General features: G+C 54.3%; 1 protein-coding gene and 1 long non-coding RNA gene across 4 annotated transcripts in view; one reads left to right on the forward strand and one right to left on the reverse strand.

Moving 5' to 3' along the window:
• LOC130840483 (uncharacterized) lies at positions 1-8954 on the forward strand. Of its 2 annotated transcripts, XR_009050015.1 has the most exons (8): positions 1-83; positions 204-385; positions 3348-3475; positions 4301-4476; positions 5283-5385; positions 6087-6160; positions 6449-6574; positions 8817-8847. It is a non-coding gene; the product is annotated as an uncharacterized LOC130840483 (long non-coding RNA). The 2 variants fall into 2 exon arrangements; XR_009050016.1 differs by lacking the exon at positions 6449-6574 and having other exon boundaries at positions 8817-8954.
• Positions 7047-16661, reverse strand: part of DOC2B (double C2 domain beta) — a 22470-nt gene continuing 12855 nt past the window's right edge. The window contains exons 4-9 of one of the 2 annotated variants that reach the window (XM_057716062.1): positions 15954-16063; positions 15678-15804; positions 12511-12668; positions 8739-8820; positions 7856-7952; positions 7047-7304 (exon numbers count right to left, since the gene is read on the reverse strand). In XM_057716062.1, coding sequence (XP_057572045.1) covers positions 7168-7304; positions 7856-7952; positions 8739-8820; positions 12511-12668; positions 15678-15804; positions 15954-16063 — 711 coding nt within the window. In that variant the 3' untranslated portion in view covers positions 7047-7167. Of the gene's footprint in view, positions 7305-7706; positions 7953-8738; positions 8821-12510; positions 12669-15677; positions 15805-15953; positions 16064-16661 lie in introns of those variants that run through there. The other variant, XM_057716061.1, reaches the window with a different exon arrangement.

The raw sequence follows: 16661 nt of genomic DNA on the forward strand, positions 1-16661 counted from the left end.
CACAGCAGTGAAAGCATCAAGTCCTAACCACTGGACCATCAGGGAATTCCCAGTCCACTGACATTTAAAGTAATCATTGATAGGTATGTACTTATTGCCATTTTATTACTTGTCTTCCAGTTGTTTTTGTAGTTCTCTGTTCATTTCTTCTTCTTTTTATTTAGTATGCTGGTGTTCTTTATCCTTGATTTTGTGTATCGTAGGTTTAAAAAAAATTATTTGGTTATGCTGAGTCTGAGTTGTGGCATGTGGGATCTTTGTTGCCATGTGTGGGATCCTGAGTTGCAGCATGTGGGATCTAGTTCCCTGACTAGGGATTGAACCCGGGCCTCCTGCATTAGGAGTGAGGAGTTTTAACCACTGGACCACCAGGGAAGTCCCTATGGTAGGTTTTTGATTTGTGGTTACCATGGGGTTCATATATGTTGACCCATAATTATATCTAATTGCTTTAAGCTGATAATCATTTATGTTCAAACACATTCTAAAAGATCTACCTTCTTTACTCCTCTCCCCGACATTTTAAGTTTTTGATATCATTTTACATCTTCATGCTTATTCCTTTAGTGTTTATTGTAGTTGTTTTTTAAATAAAAAATCTTAAGTGCTGGCTTATTTAACTGATCTTTAATCCTTACTATATATTTGCCTTGCCTACTGGGATTTTCCCTCTCCTGTAGATTCTTTTCCATTTAGAGAAGACCCTTCAACATTTCTTTTAGGGTAGGTTTAGTATTGCTGAATTCTTTTAGCTTTTGCTTATTGAGGAAATTCTTTCTTCTATTCTAAATGATAATCTTGCTGGATAGAGTACCCTAGGTTGCAGGATTTTCCCTTTTAGGGCTTTGAATATATTGTGCCACTTCTTTCTGGCCTGCAAAGTTTCTGCAGAGAAAAGAGCTGATAGCCTTGTGGGGATTCCCTTGTATATGACTCTTTGTTTTTTTCTTGCTGCCTTTAGAATTCTCTCTTTAACTTTTGCCATTTTAATTATGATATATCTTGGTGTGGACTGGCTTGGGCTCATCTTATTTGGGACCCTCTGTACTTCCTATACCTGAATATGTTTCCTTCTTTAGGTTTGGGAAGTTTCCAGCCATAATTTCTTCAAGTACATTAAAAATTTTTTTTAAATTTTTAATTGGCTGCATTGGGTCTTCATTGCTGCGTGCTGGCTTTCTCTAGTTGCACTGAGCAGGGAGCTATTCTTCATTGCAGTGTGCGGCTTCTCATTGCAGTGGCTTCTTTTGTTGTGGAGCCTGGGCTCTAGGTGCGTGGGCTTCAGTAGTTGCAGCATGCAGGCTCAGTAGTTGTGGCTCATGGGCTCTAGAGTGCAGGCTCAGTAGTTGTAGCACACGGGCTTAGTTGCTCCACGGCATGTGGGATCTTCCCGGACCAGGGATTGCACCTGTGTCCCCTGCATTGGCAGGCGGATTCTTAACCCCTGTACCAACAGCGAAGTCCCTCAAGGAGTGTTTTTATGTGGGAACATCCCTATGTAGACTGTGTGTGCCCAGTGTCTTTGGTGTGATGGTTGAATTTGATGTGGATGCCAGCCCATGTCTTTCCTCAGGATGTGCTGACAACTATCACCTTGATAAGGGGGTATGGCTGGTGTCGGAGATGCCAAAGACTGTGCAGGGTGTGAAGCAAGGCTTCCTGTCTGTTCACTGGCCACAGCTGCCCTGTTGGGTGGGGTCTGCTCCCAAGCTGCTGGAGCGGAAGCCCTGACGGTTGGGCTGGAGCTGGCTCTGTTCCCTTCAAGTGTGTGGTTTTCCTTCTCCCCACACTGGAACTTTTGCCCCAAAGAAGGGGAGTAAGCGGGGTTCATGCACTTACAGATGTCCAGGGTGCTGCTTGGGTAGGCATCTGCAGTCCCGCTCAGAACCAGATCAAGGTTGTCTCTTCTGTTGTGGTGGCCTCAGCTCTAGTGTAAGGTTGTGGCATGGAGTGGGTGGGGCTGGAGCATTTGCTTGGGGATCGTGGCATTGTGGTTGCAGGAACTGAAGTGGCTGTACAGTCTTCAGAAGTCAGGGCTGCCTCTGTGGCGCTGAGTACGCACCAGCAATGGCCGCCGCTCCACCTGTACCACACACCAGGCCCTGGGCCACCTCTGTGTCCCTAGGTCAAGTCTTTTTCCAGGATCTGACTGCTCTAGATTCACAGTGCCAAGCTGTGGCGTGGAGTGAGTGGGGCCAGGGTGTTCACTCAGCTTGGGTTGGGGAGTGCGACAAGGTGGCAGCTGCTAGGGCAGACCTCTCTCTGCCCTGTCTGGTGGCAAGCCAACACAGCGCACTTCTCACCAGTGGAGTCTAGGCTTTCCCAGCCTTTCTGTTGGTCCCAGCTGTTCTCCCAGCATCCGAAAGGGCTTGCCTCCTCTGGGTAGGACCCCAGGACTGGGACGCCCAGTCTGTCGTTCAACCTGCTCCCTCCCCAGGGTGAGTTTCCACTTGTACAATCTCCCTTTTCCTCTTAGTTCCCTCCCAGGGGCGCAGGTCTCCACCCGATGCTTTTCTTCCCATCTTACCTGATTACGTGGGAATCTTTCTTGCAGCCTTAGTTGTATAGTTTTCGGTGAGAACTGTTCCACATGTAGATGTATTTTTTAATGTGGGGGGAGGTGAGCTCTATATCCTCTTACTCTGCCATCTTGATCCCCCTCTCACTCTTCCTTTCTCTCTCCTTTGCTCCTCTCATTCTCTCCCTCTCTCTACTCAGAGAACCCTGTGATACCTGGGGTCCTTTCTCATCTGTACCCCAGAAGTCTTTGGCGCTAACAGGAGTCTCGTGCATACCCACCTGCACGTGGACCCAACATCATCATAATTACATGCTCCAGAAACATGGATTTGGCTCCTGTCAAACAATGTCCATATTGGCAGGTTTCATCCATTCATTCAACGAGTACTTATTAGAGGCCTGCCCTATGCTCAGTCCTGGTCTGGGTTACCACAGTAGATAAGACAGATGTGGCCCTTACTCTCATGAAGGTTAGTGAGGGGAGAAAGGAATGAGCAAACACACAAGGTGATTTGGGTGGTAAGTGCCATGAAGCAAAGAAAGCAGGGTGAGGCGGGAGAAAGTGACTGCGGTTGTCAAGGCAGGCTTCACCAAGAGGAGAGGTGACGTTTGAGACCTAGATGATCAGACTGCATCAGATCACCAGGCAGTTTTCTTTGTTGAAAATAACAGGATCCGACACGGGTTAATGTAAGCAGAAAAGGAATGCACTGGAAGGGTATGGGGTACTTCACAGAATGGGCGGGAGGCCTGGAAAATTAGGCCCGCACAGAGGCAGTTGCTAAGGGAGGCTGGTGGCCAGAACATTGACCAAAATCATGCTTTAGGTGGCTCTTGTCAGGACCCAGCCGTCGCTGCTCTGGATCCTGACCTGAACCCTGGACCCACTGGCTCACCACCACCAGAGGGACCTCCAAACTGGGCCTGATCACCGCAGACCACAGGTTGTTCCCAGGTAAGCCAGGGCTAGCTCCCATCTCATGCAGAGTGAACGCCACAGACTTTATAAAGTCCTCCTTGATCCCATCCCCTCTCCCCTCTGCTCTCCTGTACCGCTCTTCCCTTGCCACACCCTGCTCCACCCACATCGGTCTCCTTGCAATTCCTGTCACACCAAGCCGGCTCCCACCTCTAGGGGCACTGCCTGTCCCTCCACTTGGAACATTTCAAGTCTCCCCAGTACTCCCCTTCACCTCCTCCAAGCCTAAGCTCAAAAGTCACTTCTCTGGAGGCGCGCCTCACCTCCCTATTTAAGCCCAACCTCCCCTGCTCACATGATTCCTTTATGCCCTTTTCCCCCCCTTGTCATCTTTTAACACACTTACCGTTTATTGACTGTCTTGCTGCTGAATCTACCCCAGGAGCCTAAGCCAGCGGCTGGCCTTAGAGTTAACACTCCACAGCTGTTGGTTGGATGTGTAGATTACAGCATGGCATAAAAGGTCTTGGAGGCACGCGTTGAATCCTGATTCTGTCACTTAACAGCTGTGACTCTGCACAAATATTTTCCCCATCTGTAACATGGGGAACCCTCAAATGGGTTCTTGGTGAAGAGTAAATGAGACAATGTGCAGAATAAGCCCCACTTGCCAGGCTCTCGTTCTTTCCTGCCCACCCGTTCAAATCTGTTAAGATGAGTCTCCCAAGCCCATATGATCTCAATGAACGTTTCCGTTTACTTTGGATTATATGTCATTATAAATATTAACAAATAAGACTTAAAAAGGACACCTTCGGGTAGGTCAGACAAAAAGTACAAAAATTGTGTGTGGGGCTGCAGTTTCAGGACCGTTTCTGCAGCCGTCACGTGATAGCAAAACGGTGGTAAAGCAGTGCACGAGTCTGCGTCGAAGACAGCCAGAGTCCATGCATCGGGAGGTTCTCTCGGTTGGAGAAGGAACAAAGGGAGGACATGCTCGGGCCGGGAGATGCAGTTCCTCGCTCTCGCCACAAGAGGTCAGGAGGTTACCGCTTCAGGGTTGGAAGACGGGCCCGTCGGGGATTGGCTAGCGGTGGCGGTGGAGGGAGACTAGCCGGGGGTGGGGTGGGGGTGGGGCGGTGGAGGTGGATGCACACCTGGGGACCCCCTGGTTATTGACACCTGACTTTGGAATGACTTTTTTTTTTTGGCGTCAAATTCACCGTCTTTATGGGGCTGAGGGACCAGAGGAAAGATGTCCGTTTGGGGTCAAAGAGAGAGCTCATACCGCAGCTTCTCAAAGCGCTTTTTCTCTAACAGAGATACAACCTGTAAGGGGTCCAGAACAGTGCCAGGGTCCTAGTGAAGGTTCTGTCACTCTCTGGAAGGCCTCCTGCCCCAGTGCCCCATCCTCCACTCAGGCTCGCTGTGCAGGAGCCCCACCGCCCAGCCTGACTGTCCCTGTGGTCAGCTGGGACCATTTTTCAGGACTAAGTCTGCACTTGCACAGCCTAGGGCAGTAGAAGGCCTTGGACTAGGTGCCAGTCTTATCCCAACTGGGTCCTGTATAGGCCCCTTCTACTTGCTGGGGCTTCGTTTTCCCGTGTATCTAACAAGGACGTTGTACTAGGTGAGGCTCTAGGTGTGCTTCTAACTTAGCCATTCAGCATTTCCGTGCGTTTACAGGGAGTCTGAAGCTCCTCTCTGAGTTAGACTCCCCAAAAGGCAAAGCTAAGAAGATAACCCAGAGTTCACCCAGCCACAAGGCTCCTCAAAAATAGACTCAGCCTCTCTGAATCTGCTTCCTCATCTGTCAAGTGGCGATGACAAACCCATCTCACAGGCCTATGAAGATTCATCAAGACAGTGGTTGTAAAACTCTTACCACACACAAAGCCTTCTTAGAGAGGGAAAACCAAGACTCCATGACCAGCCAAGATTGCCAGGTACTGTATGGGGGCTGGAGTCCTGTTTTCCCTGCAAAATGAAAAAAGGCTGATGGGCACTTGGTGGGATTCACATCATCACCCCAGGCCTCAGACGGGAATGTGCTTTGTGTCTGCAGCAGAAGGTCCAGCCCCTGGGAGCCCTGTACAAGCATTGGTGTGGGTGTGGTATCTGGAGCTCTGGGCTGGAGCTGGGGCAGGGGCCATGGAACCTGATCTGCCCCAGCTGTGGTAGGGCTGGAAGGCCTCAGGCAGATCACTTTCCCTCTGGGCTTTGTTTCCCATCGGGGCAGTGATGGGTTGAACACAAATTCCTGGGGTCTGCATTTGTTCATCCAGTGTTCCTGAAGGCCTCTTAGTTGGCAGGAAAAGTTGGGGACTTCAAGCCTTGGCCCAAGATTCTGATGCCCTCAACTCCTTCTTGGAGACCCTGATCCAGGGTGCAGGGGTCTCTCTCTTAGCTCCTGGAAGACAGAGCCAGCCCTTCCCAGAAACAAGGCCCTGGACTGCTGCTGAGTATTCCTGAAAGGGATCTCAGTAGGACTAGGATGCAGGGGCAGCCACCTGGGGCTCCCTGCTTCCCAACCCACAAGGGCCCCTGGCTGGGGGTGGAGAATGGGGAGAGGAGGGTGAGGACAAGGAGGACTTTTTGGTTCTTTTCATGCAAAGAAAAACAAGGATCTTTCTCTCCTTGACTGCAGCTGACCTGATGCTTAAGCTGGGAATGGGATGCAGGATCCATCCTCCACCTTCCTCAGGAGGAGAAAGATCAAAGGTAGGGGAGCTGGGTCTGAGAACTGAACTTGACCCTGCACTAACATCAGTTTAAGCCACTCCCCCCATGGCTACAAGCCCAGCTGGCCTGGAAGGTAGGGGTGGGGCGGAAGCACGGCTGGGTGCCATTGCCCCTGTGCCCCAATCCTAACAACGCGGCTTCCCCCCAGAGATCCTGGGTCCCACATAGTGCCCCTGGCCCAAATCAGCTTTCCCCTCCAGGCCTCGTACACTGTTCCCTCTGCTTACAGTGCTTTTTCCACTTTGTCTGCCTGGAAACTCCACTCAGCCTTCAAGGCCTTGCTGAAGCATCACTTCCTCCAGGAAGCCCTCCCTGCTCTCCCCGCTGAGTCAGCAGAATCCACAGAACATGCAGCTGGGTCAGGCTGACCTTGGCATTCTTCACACCCCCATTGTAATGGTTTGTTTCCAGCTCCCTGACTAGACGGGGACCTCCCTGAAGGCAGGCTCTGGGTCTCACTCATGGCCAGGGGCCTGTGGAATCATTGAGTGAAGCGCCTGCCCTTTGCCCATGTTCACCAGATCCTGGCTCTCAGGTCAACTTTTGTCCACCTGCCCAGTCATGCCAGAGATGAACAGATGTAGTCAGAACCTCCTTCAGGGAATGAACGTTCTTCAGAGTCCTGTCTTGCCCCTGCCCGAAGTCTCCTTCCCCTACTGCCCCGCTCCCTGGTGGTACCCCCTGGGGTTTCCTGCCACTCACTGCTGACCTCCAGTAGGGTCCTTGCTCTTTGGACGGCTCCATCCACTTCCTCTGGGTGGGGGCTAAGGCCAAGGGCCTCTTCTACCACCTCTGGCCCTGCTGTCCCTCGGAGGGGCTGGGCCATCCACGGCCTCCGAGTGGGGGCGGCAGCAGCTCTGTGTCCGAGCAGGCGTCCCGGAGCTCCCCCAGCATGGGGGCTGAGGCCCTTAGCGGCAACTGAGGAAGCCCAGGGCCGGGCCGGGCGGCAGCGGGCAGGGGTGGGGGCGGCGGGCAGGCGGGGCGGCTCAGTCGCTGAGCACGGCCCCCGGGAGCTCGTTGGTGAGCGTGTGCCAGCGCTCGATCCGCTTGTCCTTGTTCTTCAGGCAGTCAAACCAGTGCTTCAGGCGCTCTCCCTTGGCGTTGATGCCCAGAACCACGCCGCCTACAGAGGGGAGCCGAGGTGCAGCTGGGACACGGTGACCTCTGACTCTCAGGGTCCCTCTGGAACCGGTGCCCCCCGACACCCCTCCCGGAGTCTGTGCTCCGAGGCCAGACTCTCTGCCCTGCCCACTGGCTCTGAGGGTGGGCAGTGGTCTGACCGCCACACCCTTGGATCCCCCACTCCCCTTATCAGGGCCCAGGGACCCTGCCCTTCCTTTACCCAGGACCCGAGCAGCACCAGGTGGCAGCTCCACTGTGCACAGCCACCAGGAATTTGGGGCCACAAGGGCTCAGAGTCCAACCCGAGGGGGTGACCGTCATCACCTCTTACCCCTGCTCCACCACAGACTGCTGTGTGACCTGGCTAGGCCTCTTTCCCTCTCTGGGCCTGTGTCTTCCTCTGTCACATGGGGCCAAGCTGGATCTTGTCTATGGCCCCAGCTTTTCCCACAGGCCAGGAAGGTGGGACTGTGGCCTGATTCAGGGCCCCTGCCCTTTGCTGAACCCGGGACGGGCATGTTGGTACACCGCATTCCCACTGTGTCCTCTCACCGATGAAATCGTTGGATTTTCCAATGTCATAATCCCAAACGGTGATCTCCAGGGTCTTCTTGGCCAGGTCCCCGTGCTTAATCTCATAACAGAATTCCTGGTGGCCAGAAGGAGAGTGTCAGGGCCAATGCCACACGGCCTGGCAGTCGGCCGGTGGCCAGTGCACAGCAGTGGATGGTGATGGATTCTCACCCATCTCACCCCTTTCCATCCAAGAGCCCAGCTGAGATCCTCAGGGTCCCCTTCCCTCTGACCCACCTGCGCCTTTGTCACTGAAGCTGCTTTTCTCAAGATCCCCGACAGTCTCCTTATTGCCAAGTCAACGCACACTTGGCGGACTTGGTGTGCTTGACCTCTCTTGGGTCTGACGCTGCTGACCACTCCCTTCTTTGTGGAACCCTCTCTCCCACCAGCTTCCAGGATCCTTCATCATCTGGTCTCCCCCTTGCTCCCTGGCAGCACCTCCTCGGCCCTCTCTGCCTGTACCGGAGTCACTCAGGCTCTGGTGCCTACGCCCCATCTCTCTCCTCTCCAGCTATACCCACCCGCTTGGCTGAGGACCTGGGTGTCCACCTGAGCCCACCTACCTGGGGCCGCTCACATCCTCATACCTCCCCTTCCACCTCCAACATGGTTACAATCCCATCAATTCAATCCTCTGAAGAGTTTTCCAGGCCTCCCCTCACCTCCATCTGCACCACCCTGGCCTGGTTCAGCCTGGCCTCACTTCTCCCACCACTCCCCCCACCCCACGGCTGGGGGCACTCCTATCGGCCCGACCCTCCAGCTCCCACAGTGCCCCTTGGAAAACACAGTCCCCCTGGGGCCCCCTGCCCTGAGGCAGAGTGGGTGGCTTTCCCATGGCTTCACCAGCCCCTCGTACCTCATTGAACTCTGGGTTCAGGGTTTTCTTCTTTACCGCTGTCTTATGTTTGGATTTCTTGTCCACATCTGGCTTCAGGTATCTGGAATTATACCCAATCGACAGGCAGAGGGTGAGAAGATGCTCTGAGTACACGTGGAGCCAGCAGGGCTTGGAAGAGAGATTCCTGGGCCTCCCTTTCCCCCTAGTCATCTGATGTCCTCAGCACTGCTCTGCAAAGGTGAGCGGTGAGTGCAGTGGGAGAAGCAAGTGGATCCTTCATCACCTGGGCCTCTGTCACAGCCCATTTCTGACGTCACAGAGGCCCCTCCATCCCCCTAGGAAAGAGGATTTTCCTTATATCTGGAAGTCTAACTTTCACAAAGCTCACATTTCCCACTGGAAAAAATTTGTTTAGCAGAGTTGGTCCCTTGCTAGAGCTTTTCTTCTTTTAATAGCAGATTACGGAATAGAATTCACATGCTATAAAATTCATCTTTAAGTGTATAATGCAGTGATTTTTTAGCATAGTCCCTGAGTTGTACAACCATCGCTACTCCCTCACTGGAGCTCTGAGGAAGGAAAAAAAGTCTTTTGGGCAGTGACAATGGTGCTTCCTGCAGGGAGAGGGAAGCCCTGCTTGCGGGCCCGTTCCTTCTGTAGACATCAGCTCCTTAGACTTTAATGCAGAACAGCGGTCCTCATCTGGGGCTCAGAGAGGTGGACGGACTTACCCAAGGTCACACAGCTGCTCCGCACAGGGCTGGTGCTCAGAAGCCAGGCCCCTCTCACCCTGTCCCTGCGTGGACACTAGAGTGACAACTGCCCTGCCCCTGCTGACAGGACCACATCACCCACCACCAGCTTCCCAGCACCCAGCTCAGTGCCTGGTACTGGGTGGGATCCGTGAACATAGAAAGTGGTATCTCACTGTTGCTTTCTGTGCCCTTTTTTAAAAAGCTGTTATTGTTATTACCTAAATAATACTGGTTCATTATAGAAACACTAGAAAATATGTATTGACCAAAGTTGGGGGTGGGGAGAGAGACGAAAACATAGGTCTGCACAAAAATCTGTTCTTTAGCAGCTTTATACAGCCAGCACAAAGTGGAAGCAACCCCCCTGCACTGTAACAGGAAACTACCTGATGGACGACTATAGACTGAACTCAGGCACACGTACCACACGGCTGGCTCTCCAGAACAGTAGGTTATGTGGAAGAAGCTGCAGTTGCCTTTACAAGAAAGTCTGGGAAAGGCAAGCCTGTCATGACAGAGAACAAATCAATGGTTGCCTGGGGCTAGGGGACCTTTCTGGGGTGATGGCTTCTGTGTCTTAACCGTGGTGGTAATGAGCTTGTATACATCAGTCACACTTCAAAAGAGGAGAAACCTAGGGGATGTAAGTTATGCGTCGATAAAGATGACTTTTTAAACAAGTCGAGGGTTCCCTAACCGGGCCCCCCCCCCCGCCCCCCCGCCCCCCCCGCCCCCCCCGCCAGAGATGGTGAGGTTCTTCAGTTCCTTGTCGCTTCCATGTGCTTCTTGACCGGTCTTTGCCTGTTTGGCTTTGGGGAGGAGGGAGGGGGAGGGTCCTGCACGGTGGGAGTGTCTCCCAGCCCTGCCTTCGGAAGCCCTTGAAGGGAAGCTGGTCCCAGGCTCCCCGTGCCCTCAGCGCTGCATGGCCTGCGTCCATCTAGTGACCCTCACGCAGTCCCAGCTGGGGGTCGTGCCCTGTCCTGCCCCCAGGCCTTTGTCTATGCTGAACTGGACTCAGGGGCAGCTGCCAGCCTGGGGAAGCTGAGGTAGCTGTCACCTGGGGGGAAGTTTATAAAAGTAAGGGGTGCCCATCTAGCTTTGCCCCTCAGCCTCTTCCAGCTGGCACTCCACGGTGGCTCCACTCAGAACCTCACCTGTGCCTTTAGTTCCCCTGTTTTAGCAAAGAGGAGGCCCACGGTCCATGAAGGGGCCTTTCAGAGAAAGGGAGCCTGAGGAGGCCTGAGTGGCAGCCCCTGAATCTCACCCAGGGAATTTAAATCAGATGTAGGGTTTCTAGGCCGCTGGGGGCCTCCCTCTGACACAGGGCGCCACCCACAGAGCTACCTGCCTTTGAAAGGCCTCGCTGGCCAGGTCCATGGCTGGAGGGTGGGACCAGCCACTCCCACCCCTGTGGCAGGGGGAGCCCCAGGTGTGGCGGACACGCCCTGCCAGGGCTGCCTGGCTGTGGGAGGTGGCTGGACCCTCTGTCGTACGAGGTGAGACCCTGATTTCTGGATAACCCAGCACGGGACCCTGGAATTCCTGTCAGCTGGGTCTGATTTAAAAATTGCACACCTTGGGGGGACTCGAGGGGAGGGGGGGGGAGTCAAGGAAGGGAGGGAATACGGGGATATGTGTATAAAAACAGATGATTGAACTTGGTGTACCCCCCCAAAAAAAAAAAAATTGCACACCATTTGGCTTCATATTTTCTTCCATAAGAAAACTCTAGCACCACAGATAGAGGAGGCACTGTCCTCCCTCCCCAGAGACCATCACCACAGTATCACACTGTGCTCCCCTCTACAGTTTGCTTTGGGCTCAGCATGCTTGGCCTAGCTGTCCAGGTTAATTCACCTGGTCCTCATTTATTCACTTCAACTGCATAGAACTCCGCAGCACGCAGGTGCCACACTGTATTAATCAATTCCTCTGCTGCTGAGCACTGGGCTGTTTCCAGCTTATCACTATCACAAGCACTGCTGCAAAAGCAGCTTTCCACCGGGGTCTGGGGCTCTAGACCTGGAAGGGAAATGATGTGGTCACAGGGCATACGCATCTTCCCAGGTTACTGAGTATCACTTTCCCTCCACTGGTTTTAAGAGTCGAATTGTCTTCTGAGCTATCACAGCATTTCCTCTCCCAGGGGTCTCTGATCCACTAGAAATCACTGTTTTGCAAATGGTTGAGGATGGGGCCCAGCTCACTGTCTTTTAAGTGGAAAACCAGAAGTCCTTGTGATGGCCTCTGTCACCTGTGCCTCCTCGCTGTCCCCTGAGGACAGGACCATCCCTGCCTCTTAGCTGTGTCTTAACTCCTCTCTCCCTTTCCCTGAGCAGAAACACCTTTCTGCTGAGCCAAACTCCTCCCCAAGTCCTACCCTTCAAGACAAACTTGCTACGAATGCAGACTAAAATCCATCTTTTGTTTGTGGAGACCCCCAAAGTACACATGGTGGTCACCAAAACACCTGCTTTATCCCTTTTCGAACGGCCACCAACGCCTGCCTGAGCTAGGATCACAGCCTGCCCTGACCCAGGTTCACGGCTCTGGGGGCCCCTGAGTTAGTGTCTCTCCCCAGCACCACCTAGAGCCCCACTTGGCAGGGCTGGGTGGACCCTTACCTGTGCTTGTGGCACTGCGTAGCACTGCCCACATGTGCCCAGCCCTAGTCCTGATGGAGTCCCTTCACTGGATCTCTTGGCCTCCTGTCCCCTCCTCCAACCTATTCAAGGGGCCCCATGACCACAGAGAGACCTGAACCAGCCATCAGGAGATAACTGCTATCTGCATGACCAGGCAGCCACTCAACGTCTACGGGCGTCAGTTTTCCTCATCTGAGAAATGGGTTTGGCCAGGCTCAACCCACAGAGTTGCCCAAGGAGCCTAGAAGAGTCTGAACTTGCGGGCACAGCACCCCCTGTGCTTCACACAACTACTTGCCACATGAACAGCTGACCTCATCGCACGGACCTCTCGGCCCCGGGAGGTGAGAAAGTGGGGAAGGCGGCGACCGGCCTGCGCTGCGCACTCACGTTTTCACGTAGGGGTCCGAGTAGCCGTTGGCGTCCATGGCGGCCAGGTGTGCGCAGCGCACGATGCCCACCAGCAGGCCCTGCTTCTGCGAGCTGTACTTGAGGGAGATGAGGATGCGGCCCCGCTCCTCCAGGGACTTGTCTTCCGTCTTGTCCACCTGTGGGGTGGGCGGGAGGTTACTCCGGCGTCCTCACCCGCTCCCACCCCTCCCGCAGCCACAGGCCCAGGCCAAACGGAACCCGGTGGGTGGTGAGGGGTCACCCTGGCCCTGGCCCCCGAACATGCTTCCTGGAGCCTCTCAGGGTGCAGGCGGGGGGGCCCCTGGGGAGAACCCAGAAGACAGAGCTCGGCACATTCCCAACCCCAGGGGGAGCTGGGGGCCCCTCCTGCCCTAGCAGCTGCCCAGTGCCTGCTTCTGGGATTAGACCTCAACTCTAGGCCTCACCATGTGGCCGCCCCACCCCGGCCAGCCCCATGCTTCTCCATTCCTTGTCCTCCTGAGACCCCCTGTTTTCACCTTCCAGCTGCTACTCACCTGGAACCCCTCTCCTTCACCCCCCACGCCCCCCCGTCCACCCAGCCTGAGCCCGATGACCCCGAGCGCCCCTCCTAGGCTTCCCTGCCAGGCTCCTCTCTCACTCAGTTCCTTTGCCCTTGACTGTCCTCTGCCTGGCACTAAAACAGCATCTCACGTGGTCAGGGGCCATGCTTGCACGTCTCCGGAGATGGGACTTCTGTGAGGTGAAGGAATGACCTCCTTCCCCAACTCCCACCCCCACAGCAGACATGGCTAGTTGATGACTGCATTCGCCCTGAGCTCAAATGCAGCCTCAGCATCTGCTCAACACAGTGCTCAGGCAGCCTGTTCCTGTGGGTCAGAGGAGGCAGGTGAGATTTAACTACCTGCCACTCAGGCCTAGGGCTTCGTGTGTGACAGCTTCACTAAACCATGGCTCTTGTGCCAGTTGTGATGTGTGAAAATTAAACAGTATGAGCTGGGATATTTTCAGCCCTTTTTTTTAGGATAGGATATACTTTGGATTGTTTCACATGAAGACCATTGAACTGGGCATCGTTCAGTGTTTACAGAGAATGAATAATGTTTATAAGACTATGTAAAATCTAAAAGGTATCGTCAAAATGAATCTTTAGGGCCTTCCCTGGTGGAGCAGTGGTTGAGAATCCGCCTGCCAATGCATTGGACATGGGTTCAATCCCTGGTCTGGGAGGATCCCACATGCCACGGAGCAACTAACCCCGTGCGCCACAACTACTAAGCCTGCGCTCTAGAGCCCATGAGCCACAACTACTGAGCCTGCACACCACAACTACTGAAGCCCATCTGCCTAGAGCCCATGCTCTACAACAAGAGAAGCCACTGCACTGAAAAGCCTGTGCACCACAACAGAGGAGCCCCCACTTACCACAACTAGAGAAAAGCCTGTGCACAGCAATGAAGACCCAATGCAGCCAAAACAAAAAAACCCAGAAAACTTTACTGCTGAGTGATCATCCTGAACTGCACCCTAGTCACTATGGGTCCTGAACTGGACCAATGAGGTCCTAGCAAAGTCAAGCGAGGCTCAGCAAGGCCCTGATCACGCCTGGTGCACAAATATGTGTGCTCTCACGTACCCCCGTGCATGAAACAGGTGCTCACACACACACACTCCATGCTCTCACACACTCACCCACTGCTCACACACAATTCACACTCATACCACACGGGTGTTTGTTTAAGTCAGGGATCAAAACCCAAGAACACAACTCCAGCAGGAGCTGATGTTGCCTTTGTAAGTGACATAGATCATTTGGAGAAACTGGGTCACCTGTGGTTAGTGACTAATAATAAAATTAAAAAAGATAATCTCCATCACACAAATAGCTGTGAGTGGGAGAGAATGTAACGAAGGAATACAATTTGCTCAAGTTATGCCAAAAGACAGAGCTGGGATTTTGGGAGGGACCTCTGACCTCAGGTCACTTGTTCCAGGCCAGGCTGTGCTAAGCATGTATCTCAGGGCCCTACCAGGGTAGAGGCACTCGGGGGACAGTCACTGGGCTCTGTCCTCTTGAGCTTTCCCTTTGCCCAGGCCTCCAGTGGGGAATCATCTTGGGGAGGGGACGGTGCCCTGAACACCATGCAGTCCCCGAAGGCCTAGGTTTCTTAGGGCTCCGAGTCTGGGACCTCCTGGCCAACCCCTCCCAGCCCTCCTGAACTGGGTGAAGGCAGGTGTGGGGAGGGGGAGGGAGGGGAAGGGGAGGAAGGGAAAACTGCTCAGAGACTCTGGGAGGGCTCAGCTGCTGCCGACAGCCAGGGGGCAAAATTGGTTGTGACTTTTTCAAACAATTGCAATTTCTAGGAAAGAATTATTTTCTGTCTCCTCTGGGTATCTCACAGGTATCTCATGCCTAACACGTTCCAGTTGGGCTCCGAGCATCCCCAGCTGTTCCTCCTGTGGTCCTCGCATCCCAGTTAATGACCCTTCACCCTTCCAGGTGCTTGTGCCCAGGCCTGAGGATGCTGATCTTGGGCTCTTCCCCCGCCTCTGCTGCTGTCCAGCCCAGGCCTGAGTCCTGCCTCTCCCTCTGCCCTGCTGGTCTCCCTGCCCTGGCCCTCCACTCCCTCCCATCCTGAGGAGCTGGTTAAAATGTCCTCAGATGCCCTGGCCCATCTCACTCAGGGATAAGGCCGGAGTCCTCCCAGCCTCTCCAACCCCCAACCCTTGCTCTCAGCTCTCAGGACCCCCTCCCCTCGGTCTCTCTGCCCCACTCAGTTGGCCTCTTGCCTGTGCCTCCCACAGGCCAGGCACTTTTCCACATAGGGCTTTGCACCTGCTGTTCCCTCTGCCTGGAGTATTCCCTGCTCGCTGGGTGAGCCCTGCCAGAGCGCCCACCTAACCCATCGACCCCCCCTTCACGCTTTCCTTCTCGGCCCTGATCCCTGCCGAACAGACGGTCTGTTTGGGTGGTTTATCTCCATTTTGTTCCGTCTGCCGCCCAAGCTTCACGAGGGCAGGGAGGTTTATCTGTCTCCCTAGTACCTTGCAACTATGCTAGGCACATAGTAGGTGCTCAATAAATGCTCCTGGCCCTGCTCTCAGAGCAGGCTGGGCCCTGGACGGCTGCAGAGCCCGCGGCTGGAGGGAGCCCGCGGTCCACTCACCGGCAGCTGCTTCTCCAGGCAGATGCTGAACGTCTTGGTGTGGTTGGGCTTCAGCTTCTTGAGGGGCACACGCGTCTCCCCGATGAACTCGTTGTGGCGGAATTTGTCCTCATCACACACTGAGATCCTGGAGGGCAAGGGGCCTCTCAGTTTGCTTCCAAAGTCAGTGGGGATCTACAAGCACTGGGCAGGGGGCTGGGGGGAGAGGGCCAGCCCTGTGGACAAGACTGGGTGGTGGGGTGGCGGGGTGAGCCGGTGGCCCGGGGCCTCACCCACCGCAGGGTCTTTCGGATCATGTCTTCATCTGTGATCCCGTAGTAAGTGAGGGTCTCGTTCCACGTGGGGTTCAGAGTGTTTCGAAGAGTTTTCGTTCTGAGCTTATTTGCCTGGGGAGAGCAAAAGTGATCCTCTGAGTGTCAAGGAAGGTGGTGGACGATGTAATCCCCCAGAACCGGTGCATCTGCAATCTCCCCTGACAAAGGGGGATTCAGGTTGTTGATCAGCTGACTTTAAAACGGGCAGATTGGGGACTTCCCTGGTGGTCCAGTGATTAAGACGCCATGCTTCCAATGCAGGGGGCGCAGAGTCGATCCCTGGCCAGGGAACTGGATCCTGCGTGGCGTGGCCAAAACAAAGACAGGCAGGTTATCTAGATGATGTGGTGGGCCACGTCCCGTCATCACGGGGCCCACAGCAGAAGAGGGAGGCAAGAGAGAGTCAGAGGGAGACACGACAGGGGAAGAAAGTCAGAGGCCACACTGGCTTTGAAGATGGAGGAAGGGGCCACGAGCCAAGGAAAGGGGTGCCTCTAGAAGCTGGAAAAGAATGAGAAATAGCTTCTCCCCGAGGAATGCAGCCCTGTGGACACTCGCGCAACGGGACCTATGTCAGGCTCTCACCCTGAAGAACTGTAAGGTAAGAGATTCGTGGTGTCGTAACCCACCGAGGCAGTGGTAATTTGCTAGCACAGCCCTAGGAAACTAC

This window comes from Hippopotamus amphibius, chromosome 17, assembly GCF_030028045.1.
Source record: "Hippopotamus amphibius kiboko isolate mHipAmp2 chromosome 17, mHipAmp2.hap2, whole genome shotgun sequence".
NCBI lineage: Eukaryota > Metazoa > Chordata > Mammalia > Artiodactyla > Hippopotamidae > Hippopotamus > Hippopotamus amphibius.